Source organism: Lathyrus oleraceus, chromosome 6 (assembly GCF_024323335.1).
Source record: "Lathyrus oleraceus cultivar Zhongwan6 chromosome 6, CAAS_Psat_ZW6_1.0, whole genome shotgun sequence".
Taxonomy (NCBI): domain Eukaryota; kingdom Viridiplantae; phylum Streptophyta; class Magnoliopsida; order Fabales; family Fabaceae; genus Lathyrus; species Lathyrus oleraceus.
Genome location: NC_066584.1, coordinates 431,402,451 through 431,423,512, shown reverse-complemented (window position 1 = coordinate 431,423,512; position 21,062 = coordinate 431,402,451). Strand labels below are relative to the sequence as shown.

At 31.8% G+C, this 21,062-nt stretch overlaps 3 protein-coding genes across 4 annotated transcripts; all 3 read right to left on the bottom strand.

Annotated features, from left to right (window-relative positions):
• Nucleotides 1-305: 305 nt before the first annotated feature.
• On the bottom strand, nucleotides 306-6,552 carry LOC127092312 (actin-depolymerizing factor 7). Of its 2 annotated transcripts, XM_051031153.1 has the most exons (6): nucleotides 5,203-6,552; nucleotides 4,898-5,036; nucleotides 3,154-3,239; nucleotides 2,829-2,840; nucleotides 920-1,179; nucleotides 511-676 (listed from the first exon to the last, which is right to left on the bottom strand). In XM_051031153.1, exons 1-6 carry the CDS (start codon nucleotides 6,391-6,393, stop codon nucleotides 526-528), a joined length of 1,839 nt encoding a protein of 612 aa, XP_050887110.1. In that variant the 5' UTR covers nucleotides 6,394-6,552; the 3' UTR covers nucleotides 511-525. The 2 variants fall into 2 exon arrangements, with proteins under 2 accessions (XP_050887109.1, XP_050887110.1); XM_051031152.1 differs by lacking the exons at nucleotides 2,829-2,840; nucleotides 3,154-3,239; nucleotides 4,898-5,036; nucleotides 5,203-6,552 and adding an exon at nucleotides 1,517-1,646 and having other exon boundaries at nucleotides 306-676.
• Nucleotides 6,553-10,469: 3,917 nt separating this feature from the next.
• Nucleotides 10,470-14,044, bottom strand: LOC127093551 (uncharacterized). Its single transcript, XM_051032497.1, has 3 exons — nucleotides 13,409-14,044; nucleotides 12,912-13,017; nucleotides 10,470-10,962 (listed from the first exon to the last, which is right to left on the bottom strand). Exons 1-3 carry the CDS (start codon nucleotides 13,907-13,909, stop codon nucleotides 10,787-10,789), a joined length of 783 nt encoding a protein of 260 aa, XP_050888454.1. The 5' UTR covers nucleotides 13,910-14,044; the 3' UTR covers nucleotides 10,470-10,786.
• Nucleotides 14,045-18,277: 4,233 nt separating this feature from the next.
• On the bottom strand, nucleotides 18,278-18,786 carry LOC127093550 (uncharacterized). The gene is made up of 2 exons (XM_051032496.1): nucleotides 18,707-18,786; nucleotides 18,278-18,623 (listed from the first exon to the last, which is right to left on the bottom strand). The coding sequence occupies exons 1-2, from the start codon at nucleotides 18,776-18,778 to the stop codon at nucleotides 18,318-18,320; spliced, it is 378 nt and encodes a 125-aa protein (XP_050888453.1). The 5' UTR covers nucleotides 18,779-18,786; the 3' UTR covers nucleotides 18,278-18,317.
• Between the last annotated feature and the right edge of the window lie 2,276 nt (nucleotides 18,787-21,062).

Genomic DNA, 21,062 nt, shown 5'->3' with positions numbered 1-21,062 from the left:
AGATTATCAATTTCTTGCACCGGTTTCTCAAACTGCATAGACATAATTTTAAAATGTAAAGAGAATGGGATGTTTTGACAAAAGAAAACATCTCACATAAAGATAGTAGATTGCTTAATAATCATTGCTGGATAATCTTTTATTGTATTTTGAAAACATCTCTGGTTAACTTGTTAATGCTTTCATAAAAAAGAAATTAGATTGTTGTCAATGTATTCTTCTTAATCTTTTTAAGAAGTTCTCCTTCCAAATTTAAAAAACAGAACATATGTGGGAATAAAATTGATTTGCAGCTAAGTACAGTTACACTTTAAGAAGCCAAATAATGTAATGTATACAATAAGTAAAACTATCTAATGTAATCTGAAATGCATTGTAGTGTGAGTGTGTGTATGTTTTTTTCTAGTATTGTACTAAACTTTAGACCATTAAGACACAAACAACAAAAAGTAAAAAAAAAAAATTCATGCTGCAAAAGCTAGCTATACGGGTAAAGAATCATGAATAATTAGAATGAGAAACATTTTATAGTGCTCGTGATTTAACGATATCAAAGCTCATTTCACTTGGATCTGTTGCTTGCAACTCAACTTGAATCCCATCAAGTTCCCTCTTGAATCTGTCCTTGGTGCTAGCATACACCATCTTATGTCTAACCTTTGATATCTCAGGAGACCTAATTATATCAAATCAACAAGATTAACATGTTAAGTACATATAATAGCAAAATAAACAGCTATTTGTCCAGTTAAGTCAGCTTAATTAATAACTATGCAGTAACATCAGATGCATGCAAAAACACTGGTTTGAATCTGCCACATCTTATTTATTTCATCTTTAAACGATGAAATTTCAGTTACTATATTACTTTATAAAAAAATATAAACAACTACTTTATCTATGAAATTAATTAAATTACCATGCAATGAAGAAAATCTTGCTTTTCTGGCAGTTTTCAGAAGTGATGAAATCAAAATCAAAGACAGCATAGCGACACTCATCTTCAGGCAGACATGCACTGAAGTCCTCGTAGGTCTCTTCCGGACCTCCGAGCTTCTCCACCACAACTTCTTGATTCTCAATCTTAAACACGATGAAACGATAGTTTCTCTTTGCTTTTAACTCTAAAAACTTCAATTTACATTCATCGCTAACAGCCATTCCAGACGCCGCGTTAGCCTAAACACATATTTGAAAGAAAAAAATCAAAGAATCATGTAATTAAGGATGAGAGATGATCACATAAATAACTTGTTCGTCAAGTAATCTAATCAATCAATATACTTGATAAAATTCTATTTACATGAAATTCAAAAACAACAAAATATCATATTAGATGTTATATTTTCATGCAAATGCAATTCAAATTTTATATGATTTGCAATTACTCTAACTCGTGATGGTTTTAGAACATAATTTTATATTTTGTGGATGCGAATTTCATTGAGTGAAGAATGAAACTCGAATAATTTGTGCTCTTGTTAGCATTGTTGAGGATGATAGACACAGAACTTACCATGTTGTCGTCGGAGATGATAGAGAAAGGCTAGGAAAAAATGAGAAAGAAAATAATTGAGAAAGAAAGTGAGAAATGAGAGAGACAAAGGAAGAGATCCTTATTTTTGGGAGAGGTAATGAGAGATTAGAGAGAAAAACGGAGAGCAAGAGAATTTAGAGGAAAGAAACAAAGGTTGGAATCACTTGAAACATGAATTAAGTTATATTGTGGAGGAAGGATGAACGTACCATCTTATTCCGATGTTCGATAGATTGTAATTTGCATGAGCTAATTAGAAATATTACTATTGCATAAACTATTTTAGGCACTACTTTGCTTGCTTGTAGAAATCTATTTTTCATTTGTATTTTATCATATATTTTTAAGCACTAATTCTATTATCAATGGGTTGGGTTGAAATTAAAAAACAATATAATTTTTAATTAAAAAAAACTCAATATATATTAAAGAATTCATAAAATTTTAGTTTTTAATTTAAATAAAATATAATATTTAATATTTAAAAATTATATTACGAATCAAATGGTGTTTAATGGATATGTACCAAATATATAAGATAATTTTAAACCATCAATCAATAGAAAACTAACAATTTGTCATCTCATTAAAAAGAATTTGTATGTGGTAGATTAATTGATAGTTAGTAATTGACAATATAAATTTATCTTATGGGTGAACCATCATTTTCTTGTTCAAATTAAAACAAAACAAAACAAAAATTGACATTGAAGAACCAATTTTATATGTCCAAGAGATACCAAAGTTTGTATGTATAACAGTAATAAAAGAGATCAGAATTTATTTATTATTATAAACAAAAGTTAACTATTTAAACTAGTTAACGATATTATTCGTAATATATTTCATTTGATTTAAAAACATTTAACATATACAGTTGAGTGAATTATTTCACAATTCATTAAAGGGCCAATTTAATAAAATTAATTTATATTTGACTTAAAATATATAAAATATAATAATTATATTTTTTTGTTTATAATAATGTACAGGAGAGAGTAATTTATATGTTTTGAAGTCATTATCCGAACAAGTTACGTGAAAAGGTTTTAATAACCATTGTCATCTCTCAAAAATTATAACAGTAAATCATTGTTCGTACAAGTTTCCGTAACCATTGTCATTTCTCAAAAATTATGACAACATTAAGAGTATATTATTTCAATCTTTTCAGTAACAAAAGAAAAATACAACAAACATAATTTTATAATGGAAAAATGTGTTTATTTAAACAGACAATTTCATCCCTTCTCTCACACTTGTAACTTCAGCACTGGATTTTCCTTTCAGCTTCTACCGGCCACTGCACCTACAAATAATGGAATAATGGTTAATGGTTAAAATATAGTTGACAATCATGGACAAGTATCTTGTTTTAAACAAATCATTGGTACAATGGTTAAAACATAGTTACCTAGTATGCAATACTCTTTGGAATATAGATATGAATGCAATACAATTACTTTGTATGTTATTTGAGTTAGTTGTGAGCTTTAAAATATTAATTGGTAATGCTTTGAATATAAATTTAACACACCAGCTATCAAAGAGACTTGCGATTCTGTAAAAAGAAATTGAGAAAAGTGGTCTAAAATCCAAATAATAGATTATAATACCTTTGGATCATGACCATTTCCAGGGCAATTATAACTGAAGTGCCCATGTGCATCACAAAATAAGCACCTAGCAAGTCTTCCTCCACCTGCAACACAAAATGAACAATTTTGAATCATAACAAAACAAATGAAAGAAGAGAGTGAAGCCTGGTATAATACCAACTGTCTATATAACTAAGCTAAGACATACAAATACAATTGTTACAACAGCAATCAAGTTTTATCCCACAAAGTAGGATCGACCACATGGATCAAAATCCGCCCTAATGTTCTATCCAAGATCATGCTTCTATCTATATCGTTAATCTCAAGATTTTTTTAATAACAACTTTGCTTATAGTTTTTCTTGGCTGACGCAGCCACAAACACTACAACTTTGCCACTTTAACGAACTATTGACAGATGAATGACTGACTGGATAGAATTCTTTCGTACAACAATGAAAGTGTAAAATCATATTAGTGTTAGGAGAGAAAATGGTAAATTAGTATCTAGTAATATTTCCTTTGATAACAGTACATTCAAATACACATGCATGCATCTCTCATTCCAAATTTTGTTTAAACGGATATCTTCAAAACAATAAATCAACCTTTGAAATGACCCAAAATCCTAGTTGACTTGAATGCAAAACTCCTATATCTAACTCTCGGCCATATTTTCCAAAAATACATACCAATACAGTAAAAATAAGAGCAAAACAAAGGGTAAACAGTGTTATTGGAAAGCATTTTCCTCAAAGAAAGAACAAAAAGCTAAAGTTATATGAGTTTTTATTGGCAGGATAAATTAAAAACATCTTCAATCATAAATCACAATATGTATTTACTATTTACTTCAAAGACAATGATTCATTAGAAATGGGGTGCTTGCATGAAGAAAATGTTATTCTGAATGAAGCACAAAGACCCCATCTTCGTATAACATGATTTATTCTGTGAAAATATTCTGCAATACAAGCAAGCAATGGTATGGTATTATTCAACTACTACAAGATCATTTTTTTTAAAACAATATGTAGGAGAAACATTAGATAATCAGGCGAGATCTGATTTTATTCTCCCTGGTTTTATTTTATCTTAGTCCTATTTGATTTGCAACTATTTTAATTGGTTAGTAATCTTCAATATGAGACAACACTTATTGAATTTTCTCCCATATAAAAAGTCCTAGACTGCAATAATGAACACGAAAGTATTTTTCCCCTACAAAAGAACTTGGCAAAATCACTTTAATACAAATCCCAAACAGAACAAGTAGATTACAAGTAAAATATAATGTGTATTCCAAATCAATAACAAATTCCAAAATAGGCATGGCTAAAAATCTGAGATAATGGGTGCAAAATAAATAATATTTACCACTCAGATATGATCTCATATTACTATTACTATAAGTTTGTCTCATCAGTTACTATTATTAACAATATTAAGTACACCCTCCTCCGATCCCTATTGTAAGCAAAATTGACTTTTTTAATTCATTGAACAAATGACGTATCAGCTGTTCAATGAACCAAAAAGAAATCAATTTTGCGAGTAACAAACTAAGTTTAGGAAAGCATATATACTCATGACTTGGGTTGCTGCCATGAAAATTTCAATGAAACACAGTAAAATTCACAATTGTCATGCAACATATAGATTTCATATGGTTCTCACAGTAAAAATGATGTTTTTGACTGGCTTGCATTAAAAAATATAATATAAGAAATTCATGAAAAAAAGCACAAATATTAACATACCTGCTTTATACACTGAGCATTTTCCAAGTGAGTGCCCGATTTCCCCACAGAAGAAGCAAATCTCCTCATCCTTGGAGAGGTATTTAAGCTTTTGGCATTGTTGAATTGTGTGATTGGTTTCCCGGCATGCCCAACATATCTGCAAACACCAAGTTACCCCATTTATGTACTACAACGGAATAATTGAATCAACTTCAAACCAGAGTGGGAACACTTTTTAGAAGCTGTCTTGGATCATTTTACGCTAGAATAGAGGAACACAAAATACAACTACTTAAATTAAATCCATGAATCATATTACTTACCATAGAACTTCTACCATGTTGATAATGGGGAGCATCAGTGACTTTGACTCTTTTAACCGAGGTTTCAGCAGTTGAACCAGCATTACGTCCATCAGATTCTAACGCTTTACTTTTGAGGCCATCTTTCTTTTCCCTCTTTTTCTCTGAGGTCTTCTGTTCTGGAATTGCTGCATCTATTGGGGGTGCAGCTGTGTGGCAAGCAGTGTCTATTGGGATCGCTTGGTCTATGGAGACCGCCGATGGCGCTGTTGTAGAGACTATTGATTTCTGAGCTGGAGTTTCACACGTCCTTTTCTTCTTCCTACGTTTCTTTGCAATCTTCTGTTCTGCATCTATTGGGGTTGCAGGGTGAGGGTCCATTATAACTGCTGGGTCTGTTGAGGGTTCTATTATAGGGTCAACAGGTCTCTGAATTTGGATTTCAATTCTCTTGCCACTGCGCTCCTCGGTTTTTTCTTCCCCTTTACTTTTGCGTTCACGCTTTCTTTTCCTATGCATCCATTCTCTATCCAAGTCCTCATGTTCCGGCTCTGATAAATGTACAGGACGAGTGTTCCCTGGGATTGTTGGGTCTACAAGAGGTACTTCTCTGTTGATTATAGATGTCTGAACCACAGTTTCAGCCGGGTTGATATTCTGCTCATTGGATTGTGACCCATCTAACTCACTCTTGTTCCTCTTCGTCTTCCTCTTCCTCTTTTGTTTCTTATCTATCTTCTCTTCAGTGTCTACTGTGTTCAATTGCTCCTGATCATGATCATGCATGAGTGCATTCTCCACAACCACCACCTCATTCAATTTTCCTATTCCACTTTTTCGTTTTCTCTTACCTGTTACAGTTTCTGCACCTTCTACAGAAACTTCAACTGATTCGGATTCTTTTTTAACTTCTAGGTCTAATGAGGGTTTCAATTCTTCCCTATTCGGTTGTGCTACTTCAGCATTGATCGCGCTTTTCTTCTTATGCGACTTCTTTTTCTTAGGCAATGAAGATTCTTCATTTGATTTGATTTCTGGATTCGGTGTAACTACTAAGGGTTCAGAGGATACCTGAGGCTGAGGGTGTTCGTTCGGTTGTGCCAAATTTTCGTTGTTTTTCTTCTTCTTTTTGGATTTCTTCTTCTTCTTGCTGCCATCTTCGTGTTTCTTCTCCAGTGAAGCAAATGCTTCGGAATTCTCTTCTGTGAGCATTTTGTTCTTGGAACTGAATGTTGGAATGAATCGAGATACGGGTAGATGCGGCGAGGGACTTGACGGAATGGTGGTGGTACAAAATTAGGGTTTCTTGAGATTCTTTGTATTAGGGAATTTTGATCCCAAAAAAGTACATTATACAAGATTTTTTAAACAATATAATGTTGTTTCCTTATAAATATATTATTTTGTCATTTTATAAAAATAGTTTCAAATTTTCAGTATTATTTTATCTCTCCTAAAAAATATATTAGTTAATTTTTCAGTATTATTTTGTCATTTCTGACTTTTTTTTGTCTCTCCTAAAAAATATATTAGTTAATTTTTTTCACTAACTAAGTAGTTCAAATGAAAATATTTTTTTACTTACGATCAATCCTGAAATATATTCATTAATTGCATCAAGAGTTTCAATTATTCTTGCCAAAATAGCTTTAGATAAGAACTCTTCATTTTTATAATTATTGTCTGAGTTTGGAGTTTCAATTGTTCTTACCAAAATAGCTTTAGACGGGAAGAACTATTCATTCTTATAATTCTTGTATAAGTTTTGGTAAGTGCTTTGAATTATGGCTTCAAGTGAAACATCATAATTCGTAATAAACAATTTAAACATAACCATCATTAAATTTAGATAATTTTCCATTTCTTACGTCTAATATTTATTTGAAAAATTGTTCCAAGTTGAAATTTTTATATTCTTTTGCAAAGGCATATTTTTGTAAGTGTGAACACATGTGGTGGTCTCATATGCATGAAGAAATAATTGTAGCATGAAGAAATAATTGTGGCATGAATTATATTAAAATGGCTACCTCTTAATATTGTTAATAGTATTGGTCAAAAATCACCAACAAAAACATTTGTTTTTGGGAATTTATTTTTCCATCTCTATAGGTTCACTCTAACTCATGACGAAAAATCAGAAATGTTTCTAGTTTTCGGATATACCTCTACAAACGCATCATTTTTCCATAATATAAGCGCAAATGGTTGAATGTCTCTCACCTTGCCAAAAATTTAATTCGGAGATGCATATGCGTATGTCTTTTAGGATTTGTCTGCGTATGCATCTCTGGATTAACCCTTATTTTCAAATTGAAATGTTTTTTTAGATTCATCTCCGAACGCGTTTAATTAATATTATAACGCATAACAGACAGACCCTTCTTCTCCTTCATTTTCTGAAACTTTTCAGATACCTCGATTGGAGCTCGTGAGTAACATTCTTCCAATCCATTTTTCAAGGATAAACATTACTTTACTTCAAGCTTTTCAATCCCAACTCACTCCAGTTACTACATTCAATATTTTTCATCATCAGCATTTTTTTGAGTAATTTTCTCATTTTTTTTTTAGTTTTGATTAATGTATTAGGTAAAATAGGTTATTTTAAATGCATTAGGTTTTAGTCACATTCGAAATAGGTAGTTGTTAGAGACATGCACTTTCATTTGATTGCATTTTGAGTTGTTAGGGCAAGATTGGTCTGCATTTTTGTCATTGTTAGAAACACTAGCTTATTCACAGACACATCTTTGAATTATGTCTTGATAGTTTTTAGAGGTGCATATTCGAAAATGTTCTGATTTTATCATTTTCTCTTCTTTTTTTTAGGAAAAATAGTTGCAAACGACAATGACAGATTGAGACTCGGTCGTGAAACCCAGCACGCGTGAGTTCGACGTGAGAGGGCTAGACTTCAGAATGAGTAGGTCAAGGCTAGGCGGGGAATCATCCATAGACTTTATAATAGGGAAGCATCGAATTCTAGGAGTCGTATGTCTTAGGGGTCCTCACCTAGGGGCACGTCTCCCCTACTCGTGAAGACCGAGATTCACCTGAAGCTCCCGAGACTTGTGGATATGAAGCTTCTGCTACACATGATAGTTTCCCTACCCCTGCAGAAGGTTATCCAAGAGGGTCTTCTAACACCTCCTTACTGATATATTATAGAGAGCGTGTTGTTGGGCATGTATGGGTCATAGAGGTATATTTGCTAACATTTGTTATTTACTTATTTCATTCTCTTTTATAAGCAAATTTTACTTTTTAGTTTCATTGAATAAATTATGTGTGTGGATTATATATACTAGATGCATCAATTATTTAATGAATCTAAAAAGTAAAAGTTGCTTATAAAAGAGAATGAAAGGAGTATATGTTTTATACAAATTTCCAACGACTAATATTGTTATATTTTTTTAACTGAAACACGAATGTTTAAAGCCTATTAATCACGGCAAAAAGATTTTACAACTTTATCAGTCTGAGGCTAATTGATTCCAGAGTGTCCTCTGATACTCAGGTCTTGTGGCTTGTGTTGCTCTGAATACAAGACCATTAGCCATGGCATGCAGGGGATTTTTGTTGAGAGATGGCATAAAAAATGTCACGTTTCCACTTTCCCATTAGCAAGATGACGGTTACATTAGATGATGTGACTTGCCTTATACACCTTCCCATCAGGGGGAAGTTACTTAATCATTCTATAACCAAATGTGATAAAGCCCAGGAAATGATTGTCATTTATTTGAAAGTTAACCCAGTTGATGCCATGATGTAGTGTGAGAGCACCAGAGATGAGCGTGCAAAATTTCCATACTTTATGACATACGAGCAGATTACGAGAGTCATCTCGTACTAAAGAAGTATCAAAAGATGTCAGACACAAGTCAGTGGTCTTATGTGGACGGTTACATGACTTGTTTCTAGAATGTATCTCACCCTATCATGACACCAAACGCTCCTGGACGTCCACCTAGATCAGCTCATGAGGAGATCCTTGAGAATGAGCAGGTCAGGGATGACCATGTCATTGGTGTGTTGTCAGTCTGTCAAAATATTATGTGGCTTACGTATGAGGACATATAGTCTGGATTGTTTAAGAGAGGTGGTGATGATGTGATTGTCCTCGCTTATGCCATTCTTACCGAGTCACGAAATGTCTTGGGTTACCCGACGATAGAGGAGGAGTCAGGGGGTTAGGATTAAGTATATGCAATAGGTTGTATTTTTTATTATTTTTGGATATTTTAGTATTATTTTCCATACTTTGAGAACAATGTAATGTTATCGAATGTTTTTCTAATTAATACTTTATTTTGTTCTATAATGTGCGTGTTTATTAATGTTTGAATCAAATTATGATATTGTTAGTCGAATTAAAATGAATTTGACTTCAAAAAATACAAACTTATGATAAAGTTTTTGTCCAAGATGCATGCATGAAAGTTTTCAGAGATGCATATTCGAAATAATATTGTTTAAATATTTTAAAATATACTCAATGGTGTTTTCAAATATGCATCATCGAATACATCCGAGAAAGATTCTTTGATGCATCTCCGGACCAATTTTTGACAGAACTTGGATGAATGTGATTTACAAAGAATTGATGATCCCATTTATAAGGAAAAGAAATCACTTTTTAGATTCATACACTAACTAATGTATTCGATCTATGTTTTGTCTAAATACATTACTTATTCGATAAATCTAAAAGATAAAAAAAAATTATAAATAAAATCAGAGAAAGTATTATACTATCAGTAAACTTCATATACATTTCTTTATCATAATCAAAATCTTCACTATATTTTAAAATTTTACATTGGCAAACATCTAAAAATTCTCGACCACGATCATTTTCAAAGAGGTGCTTTGGAAAATTTGTTGTTAATTGCTCTATGATTTCCGTTGAGAATGATGTAAATCAAAATAATTTAGTTTCAACGAATAATTTTTTTTTTTAAATGAAACAGTAAATATGAGAAATAAAGAGTACGATAACATGGGTGAAACCAATAAAAATGAGCCTATCCATGTTTTTGAAGATGAACAACCAACTCAATCTACTCAATTAGATAATTTTTCATTAAAAAAAACACTAATCTTTTCAAAAACCACTTGAGCATTGTTTAAAATAATGGGACCAAATCCTTATAATCAAATAAGAGTAAAGATAGTAAACCAGTCCCTATCCCTAACAAAAAAATAGGTTTAGTTTCCTTTTGAAAGCACTAGGATTAATGAATCGTCGGCAAGGAAAGATAATTCAGTTTGCATGTCAATTCTTCAAAATCTCAGGTAACCCAACCCTTCGAAAATTGCATTTGATTTCAACCTAGATGAGATTCAGCATATTGCAATGCATAGCAGGGTCCTACTGTATACTTAGAGGTACTAAAAGAACAAAGAAAATGGAAACCAATCTCCATACAACACATTATGAGGAAACTATCTTAAATGTATGTTTGGATTGACTGTGAGTTCCATAGAATCACACAATGTGACACCGTGATTTTGATAAAAATTATACTTTCGGAGTTTCAACAAAATCACGATGTACCTAAGATTTTGTCAAACTCATTGTGATTCCAAAAATGCACTAGTCAAAATTTACGATTTTAGGACCTTTCTTTGGTTTTACACTGCCATCTTTGGACTTGGCAGACTTGTTCTTCTCATCGCTTTTTATTTCTTGTGTGGTAAAGTCATCATCCATATCATCTCCGCTCACAAATTTGGTAACTTGACCCTTGGGCCTCTCGTCGGTTCTCAGCACTGAAAGAAAGAAGGGGGTTATCCAACCATATTATATATACCCTTATCAGATGACTAAAAATACTTGACAATCCAATAAAATAAGAAGAAATCACATATCAAAGCAATTAAATAGATGAGATACAGAAAGAGCCAAGGCTGAGGTAAGAATGGCTGCATATAAGAACATTAGTGATTTTGATTATAATATGAACAATTATGACTAAGAAAAAACGGCATTCATATCACTCATCTTTGTTATAACAAAGACATTTCTTTATTATGGGTGAAGCCTCAAACAAAAAGTGAAACCAAAGATATTGATCACAATAGCACCGACACCTCTGAAAAAAGGTGCATCCATGTCGGTGTCGCACATGTGATTACGTTCAATTTATTCATTTTTCAAATTATTACCAGTGCTAACGTGTCAGTGTTGTGTCCGGTGTTTGTGTATGTGCTTCATAGTTTTGAATAAGAACAATGCCCACTGACCCGTTAAAACAAATTTTTTGACAACAAAAAGGAAGATCAATACATATGCAATTAAACCAAGAAGTTTGGATAGTCCATGTCCTCATGAGTCATGATTATCAAATTTTATCACCCTATATTTACAAGTAAGATAGATTTTAATCATTTTGACATGCAATAAATAATAACCTATCAGTATACCGAACCACCAAAAAATTTGCTAATTTCAAACTTCCATACGAAGAATCCTTATCCAGCTAGACTGGCCACTCCTGATAGCAAATGACTCGAGAATTTTAATTTGAACCAAAATAAAGGACTTCAAAGGAAGACTATCAATACTGTTGGAGCCATATGGTTATCAAAATTGAGATTCAAATCATGAGTTGAAATACCTATTTTCCAAATTGAGAGTCGAATCTTATTATGTATCGTAAGACACATGATTAAAAAAAGGATATTTTTAAGTAAAAACAAGAATGTAAATGGCAGCCATGGCATGGTGGATTTTTTTACAACAGCCATGGGCAATTTGTGAAGGGGTACCATGGTTATAAGTTGAAATTCAAATTGTGAATTGAAGTACCTATTTTGCAAATTGTGAGTCGAATCTTATTATGAATCTTAAGACACATAATAAAAGAAATTATATTTTTAAGTAAAAACAAGTAATGTTGCATAATGGTGGCCATGGCGGAATGGAGTGGCAGTTTTTTTTAACAACCACCATAAGCAATTTGTGATGGGATGTCTGCCATGGCGGCCCTATAGGCTGCAATGGCGTCTTTATATGGCAGATCTTTGGCAAAGATCCTTCCACAATATTCTGCCATCAACAATGCTGAATACAAGCAACATGACAAAATATATAAGCCAATAATATATCATACGACATACGCAAACCTCAAAGTAATTGAAGATTCAATTTAATTCAAGTTGTAAATCAAATGATAAAAAAAAGTGGATGACCATACAAAGTACAACAAAACTAGTTGGCTACATTATAAGTTCAGGATGTGGTTCTTTAGAATGAATCAGGACCCATCATGGTGAATCAAGATATGACAATGATTCGGGACTCAAGTTAGGATTCAATTTAAAAATAGATACACACAAGAATTTGTATTGATTGGATTCAATTTTGTATCTAATAATTGAGATGAGATACAACTCTACTCTATATCATCATACAACGTATCTTCTTAAGATACATATAAGTTATAACATATGTGCAACCCTTCTCATTTATCCTAGGGTAGCAAAAGACCCAAAAACACTACAATTCCATTTCGAGTTAGACGTAATGATTAGAAGTTAATGACTATATTTGTAGATTGGATTCAACCATAGCTTGTCGAAAGCGCAATATAATAGAACTAGGAGCAAACAAACGATACATAATTGCAAACAAATTAAACAAAAATGCAGCACTTGACATCAAAACCACGTATAGAAGCACAAAAACCCATTCAGTTTCTTCTAAAGAAAAAACTTACAGTTGTGAACAGCCCCTTTAGCACCACCACCAAATCCATTCTTCCCTTTGTCAGGACAATCCTTTGCCAAATGTGTCACACCACCACATAATTTACAACAACCACCCTATCATAAACAACAAGTATTGTTAACTGAACTAAATGACGGTTATACTTTTGAAAGAAAAGGATATACTGCAATGTTGACAACCCTGAAGCTACGAAAATAAGAGCTTATTGAAATAAGCTAAAAACAGCCCTGAAGCTATGAAAATAAGAGCTTATGGAAATAAGCTAAAAACAACCCTAAAGCACGAATACTGTAATTACAAGTGTCACTGTTTGATTCGGACACTGACAAGCACCTTTCATAAGAGCTTATGAAAATAAGCTAAAAACAACTTATAGACATGATATAAGCTACTAACAGAAACTCTCACAAACAATCCCACAAGTACTAATACTATAAATAAGCTGAAATAAACCAATGCAATTATGCACATAAACCCAATATATACCTTTGGATAAATGCCATTAGCATTTTTAGGGCAATTCTTACTCAAATGCCCTTGTTCATTACAAACAAAACACTCAGCAAACTTCGTTCCTCCTTCTTCAAGAGGATACGGACAATTAGCAAGAGAATGACCATTGTCACCACAATTGTAACAGAATTTCACATCTTTAGAACCATCAGGACAATTCTGAGCTCTATGACCCCGTCGCCGACACCGCAAACAAATCTTATTCCTCTCCCATTCGGCTTTCTCGGTGCAAAACTTAGCGATATGATCTAATCCCTTGCAAATGAAACAGCTGTCGCCGGGTTTCATACCGGGGACTCGAAGGGGGCGTTTTCCGGTACGGGGTTTGTCTTTTGAGTCGGGCTTTTTGCGCTTGAATTTGTTCTTTTTCTTTTTCGATGGGTCTTTTGGTGGAGTGGGTTCTGGTTTGGGGAAGAGTTCGGGGTTTTCGGCCTTGAATCGTTTCTTGGCGAGGCGTTGTCTTTGGTTCACCATTTCTGTGGATTGGTTGATGAGGTTGCGTTCCGATGGGTTAACGCTGCAATGGTTCTTTGAGATTGCGGCTGCGCTGCGGTGCTGAGACGAAACAAATCCAAAGGGTTTTGTGTTCCAAAAAAATAATCAAAAGGGTTTTTCTCCTTTTCTTTTTCCCTCTTTTTTTTTAACTGTATTTTACTTATTTTTTTATATTTTTCAATTACTTTTATTTTTCATAAAATAAAAATGACGTTTGTTCTATTTAGTATTTCTCGATTGCAATTGCTTGATGTTCCAGCAACTTATTTTGTTACTCCAGTTATCTGATTTTTTTTCCTCCGGTAAAATTATAACAGAGGTTTTTAAGTTTTTTTTTTTTATAATAATTTAATTTTTTAAGAGTTTGTTAGAGGGATTAAATATATTTGATTTAAAAGACAGGAGAAAAGAGGAGGAAAAAATTTTAATTTAAAATGTATTTAATTCACGAATAAAAGAAAAGAGTTTTTAAAATATTTTATATTATTATCCTTAAAATATTATAACACTCGTGCTAAATAAAATAAAAACAAAATGATATTGTCAATTCATAAACAACATAGATAATCAAATACAAAATATTTAATATTTTAAATACTCTAAAATAAATTAAAGTGTAAATAAAATATTAATAAATGTCTTAGAATTATTATAGGATCAATTTTTAAATGAAATATTTTTTTATTTTGATAATCCATTTAATCCTCTAAAATATTCATAAAATTAAATTCTAAAAAATATATAAGAAAACTGTTATTTTTAAACTAATGTACACCTACATCATATTTTACTATTCATTGATACGATGAATAATAAAATATTATTATAATATATTATTTTTTTAAAATATATAAAAAATATTTTTTTATTTTTTTATATTATTTATATCTTTATTAACCTTCTTCCTAAATTTATTAACCAATTTTATAACTTTATTAATCAACTTCATAACTTATATTACCAACTTTGGTGGGTGCTTAAAATTATTTTTAATATTTAAACATTTATTAATCAATTTCATAGCTTCATTAACCAACTTTGTTTATCATTAAAAATTATTTTTAATATCTTAACGTCTATTAATCAACTTCATCACTTCATCATCCAATTTTTTACATTTAATTAACCTCATTTTTCACTATTTTAAATCATTGTTCATGTGTATTGTTCATAGACATTACATTGTGTTCATGTATTGTTCATGTATTATTGACGTAATGTTCATAATTTTTTATTTTTTTTTTAAATATATTATTCATCAGATAAATATGGTGAACAGTGTATATGATATAAGTATTTGATGTCAAAAAAGTTGTAGGAATAGCATTGCTAAATATATAACTCATATACTACAATTATATATTAATATTTAATACAGCAAAACAACTTATAAAAAATATTAAGTTATTAGAAACAAAATAATAAATAAAAATGAATAAAATAAAATACGTGAAAAAAAGAAACAAAGTAGAGTCATAGTAATAAAAATAATGGAGTTGTCGTTTAAAAAAATGGAAAAATTCTAATAAGATGATAAATTTACATATGATATTTAGGGTCAAATATGTTTTTGATCCTCCTAAATATCTCATATTTAACTTTTAGTCTCTCTAAAAATTTACTTTAAAGAACAGTCATCGTAAAAATTTTAATTTTAATTTTTGGTCTCTCGTGCAAAAATTGTCGCTAAATAAAAAATCGTCGCTAAGTTGTAAAAATCGTCGCTAGGTTGTAAGAGAGATCAAAAGTTAAAATTAAAAATTTTAGGAGGAATATTCTTTAAAGAATTTTTTTTTAAGTGACTAAAAATTAAGTATGAAATCAAAATCATATTTAACCATAATATTTATTAGGGACATTTAGGATTATAATAAAAAAAATGAGGGTAATTTGTCATTACAATAAAAATAGATTTTATTATAACTCCTCATCATCCCCTCCCTTCCAACAAAAACCTCAATTCTAAGATAACAAAAAACTACTCTAGAAGGAATTCAGATTACCTCCTATTCCCTCATAAAAAATGGAACCAAACATATTTAATTTAAAATATTTTCTCCCCTTCCCTCCAAAATCCTCCGATCAAACGGATCATAAGTTATTAAATGTGTGCATTTTGTCTTTTTAACAAAATGAATGTACTAATTGTGGACTCAATTATTTTGAGTGATATAAAAATAAGGAAGTGCAACCAAAAAATATGATAGTCACTTATTTTTAAATGTTCAAAATGTGAAAAAAAATTATATAAAAATTATCTTAAAGAATAAGTAAAGAACTAACCTAATAAAAAATAAGACTTCTAATGTAATTTTATCTTTATTGTATAATATTTTTTTTCATTTACTTAATTTTTAAATATATTTTGCCTGGATTTTCTTCTTTATAATTTAAAATTACTTGCATTGCAAGTAACATACATTGGAATTGTGCAAAATAAATGTTAGGCTATTGCAAAGCGTACAAGTTACTCCCATCATCTCAAATTATAATATGTTTTTGGATATCCACACAAATTAAAAAAGGATAATGCTAACCTGTGTCCCAAGGGCACAAGTTAAGAGATCAATATAGAAATAAATTTTTGGAAATTGTGTATTAAATTTATTAGAAACCTATAATTAATAATTTTATTTATTTTTTCAATACAAATTTTCTATTTGTAGGTTTCTTAACATGTGCCCTTAGGGCACAGGTTAGCATTACCCATTAAAAAATGCAATTATTATTGTATGAAATAGTGAAATGATCTATAACTCACTACGCCAAATAAGGGAAAAGAGGGCGCTTTTTTTGGCCTATAACAGGGCTTTTAAGCGCCCTCTAAAGTGGCGCTGGCATAGGTAAAGACAACGCTTTGTTTTCCTGGAGAAAGCGCTCTCTAAAGTGGCCCTTTAAGGGCCACATTATAGTGCGCTTTCAGAAAAAAGCGCCCTCTGGAGTGGTCCATAAAGGGCCACCTTAGAGGGTGCTTTTTGGACAAAGCGCCCTCTAAAGTTGTCAATGTAAAGTGTTTAGAGGGCGCTTCCTACAGAAAGCGCCCTCTAAAGTGTTATTTTAAAAAAATTTGTTTGAAAAACAGTGGGTATTTAATTGGGAACCTGTTCGCATGCTGCAAAAGTGTAAAATTCATATTGATTTCATCCTTTAATCCAATGTTATACACCATTAATCCATTGATATATACAACATGAATCCATTTATATACAACATTAATCTTCCATATATACAACATTAATATATTGATATTCATGCATGTACAACAACATTCCATACATATATGTACAACAACTACAACCTATATGATTCTATGATCAATAATGAATTGACACAATTCATCCTTCATTTCATCCAAATGAGCTCTTGAGTAAGATTTGTATTCGTCAAAGTACTACAATTAAGAGAATAAAACATATTCATGATTTAGTAACAAATTAGATGAAATATCCGATAATATTAAAATAAACCCTAAGTTATTATTCCATACCATTTTTGGGATGTCTATACGATTCAACGCAATGATATCTCTCATAAATCTCAATACAAAAAATCCGCAATCGATCGAATTGTTTTGCTGAGGACACTACATAGAAAAACAAACAATATATATATATATATATATATATATATATATATATATATATATATATATATATATATATATATATATATATATATATATATATATATATATATATATATATATATATATATATATATATATATATATATATATATATATATTTAATTTCTTACAAACACTATTATAAGCAAAAATAAGAAACTTAATATATACCTGAACTCTGACCCAGGTAATGTCCTTCCTATTACGATAATTCTTTTTCGATCTAAATTTTAGTATTGCCCTAACAAAATAAAAACGTATATTGAGATCAATCTGACAGACATAATTAAATATACAAATACACACGAATATTTAGGGGAATTTCACTTACGCGTCAACCGTCTTCTTCATACTCGGATATTTACTCCAATCACCCGGTAACGAATCGAGATAATACACCATTAGTCTCGAAAGATCCATAGCAACCAACACGCAGTGACCACTGTAAAATAAAACAAAAATTTAGATGCATGAAAATTTTCTACGTAAAAGATATACATATATTAGAATGAAATTATTAGAAAGAAAATCTAACCCGTTGCCAGAATTAAACGGTAAAAAATACAAACTGGGTGTAGTATTATCGCCGGACACCATGAATCTATCGACTAGTTCATTCATTACGGATGTTGGATTTTTCGTTATAAACGTTGTGTTGATACGGGAAGCAGCAATAAAATTGAATCGGTTACACAATTCAGTTCCCCGCATCAATGTGTCATACATATACCTTAAATAGAAACATAATAAACATTAGACTACTCATTGAAATGTGTAAATAAAGTGTTCAACTAAGTAAATAATAGATTGATCGGAGTACCATATGTATGTATGAATGACAGCGATGCCCAATTCTTCGTGTTCAAAAAGTTGTTGCATGTCCTCCTTTGCAATTAATTCGGAATGAGCAATTCCGAAAACACCTTCATCCATATCTACACTACGGATGGCGCCGTGCATAATATCTGACTCTTCCACCATTTTCTCAAGACGCATCATAATTTGAGATTTTGTCCCGGACGTCGTTGGAATTTCCTTACTAGCTTTGTCCAACATTTGACCGGGAACCTAAAAATATAAATTAAATCATGACTTTTTGTGATGCAACAGAATCGTTGTGTATATAATTCAATGGGTATATATATTTGTACCTCTTTTTGAGATTTAGGATTTGTTTTTGTCCCGGACTTCGTTGGAATATCCTTACCAGCTTTTTTCAACATTCGACCGGGAACCTAAAAATTCATATAAATTAAATCATGACTTTTTGTGATGCAACAGAATCGTTGCGTATATAATTCAATGGATATATATATTTGTACCTCTTTTTGAGATGCAACCGACTCGATGCGTCTTGAAGTCCCTTTACCAGCTTTATGTGTGGGTCTTGTAGGAGTCTAACATTACCATGTAATAAGGATTGATTAAATATCATAATTGTAGCTGAATTGAAATGTGAATACTAAATATTCATAATCATTTAGAACATACATACCTCGACATCTGGGAAAATTAGATCTGACGGTCATCCAACAAAGGATCCGACTGCATCTCGCATCAACGTTGTCTCTGAAACAACGTTAGGTAATGGTAGAAGCGCGTCCGTATCTAATACAAGGTCAACCGAAACTTTCATATATCCCACCGGGAGGGGATTATGGTGAAGTAATTCACCCGAAGTGTTGTGCACTTTTCCCTTGCCAACTATGCGATAAGTTGGTGACGATAGATACAGCTGACAAGGTGTAATGCCCTAAACCAATAATAAATATGTTATTGTTAACGTGTATATGTGTCAAGTAAAAAAGTGCTATTTTAATTTCATAATAACATATATAATTACCTCGGGAAATTTCGGTTGACAATTGATACTAGCTCGGTCACTAGTATCTTTTGCCTCGGAACCGCGCCTTTCCTCTCTATACCTTGCATTCTCCTTTTGCAGTTCGAGTACTTGTGCCCTTAACTCCGCCAAGGTCTCCATCACCTCTTTGTTGGTAGGATTTTTTGTTTTTGGTTTTTTATAAAATGACGACGGAGTCACACCAAAACCCTTACCCCTCACACGACCGGAATACTCAGGAACATTTAGTACTCGACTAAGTAGGCTCCTGCAATCCTGGACCTCGGTTGAAGGTAAGGTTTGGGATAAACTCTCCTGAAATATTATTAGAGGAGATTAAAAATGAATTATATGTCTAACAAAATTTTCGATATAATTAAAGAAATAATGTTATATATACTTACACATTCGTCATAAACATTTTGAACCGCTTCAACGACAGCCCCATCCTTCCCAACCCGAGCAGCCTTCCACAATACGTGCTCCGGAAGAGATGTTGCGTCACTTTTCTCCTCGGCTAGCTACACATTGAATCAGATTATAAGATCATCAATTATAACATATTGTGACAATGTATAAGCTCATAGCATTTGAATATACTCACAATTCTTTGTTGTAACCGTGCATATCCTGTACGCCCTTTTTTGTACGGATACGCGGGTTTTGACGCCCTTTTCCGATTTTTGTCGCTTACTTCCTGGATAAAAAAGTTTAAGGCATATCAGAACCAAGTAACTTAACAATTATATAATACCATAATTAATAGACATTACATGGAATTTTTCGTTTCTTCGTTTGGCGACAAAGTTATCCCATTCTTCGGCTGAAATAATCTCCGCATACTTCATTGGCCGTTCTGCTTCAACAAATTTTCCTTCCTCATCCTTGAGAAATTTGTTGGACAAAAAGGATCGAAATCCTCGGAGTCTTTTTCCGGCCAATTGAATACAATATTTTTGCCGGCTTTCATCGATGTGAAAGGATCTCTAAAAAACATACACATGGAGTGTGTTATTATAAGTAATATTATAACAATATATGGTCAACAAATAGTCAACAAAAAAAACATATAACAATATATGGTAAGTACCTGTATCTCGGACCATATTTTTTCTTTGCCAACATTCAATTCCGCACTTCTCCAATTATCACATGTAATCGGAATATGTTGTCGAACAAGGAAACCAATGTAACTTGCCAATATTGAACCGTTAGGCTCAATTAGTTGGTCTTCAGCACTCCAATATACTTCGAATTTTTCACCCTTGTCTCTTGCACGAATGATTGACTTCATAACAGTCAATCCTCGTTTGATTTCATTTTCAACATTGTTACGTGATCCACTCGCGTCATGGGTATCGTCTTGGTTACTAGCCATTTTATCTGTAATATAGAAATGATTCAATAAGGCCCAAGTAAGACAATGACCATATTCGTGAAGCTACACAAAAAACACATTCATATACCTTCCATTTCTCTCATGTTACAACAATCTAAACTCTCTCTTTTTTTCATCATTATTGAATACAAACTCACACACACCTACTGCATACAAAAGACCAATGCAAACTTATGGTGTTTGGAACATGAACAAACTTGCATCCATAATCATAAAACTTCCAAGCACAAGCTCAAACACACTCCAAATGACATCAGTTTTCAAT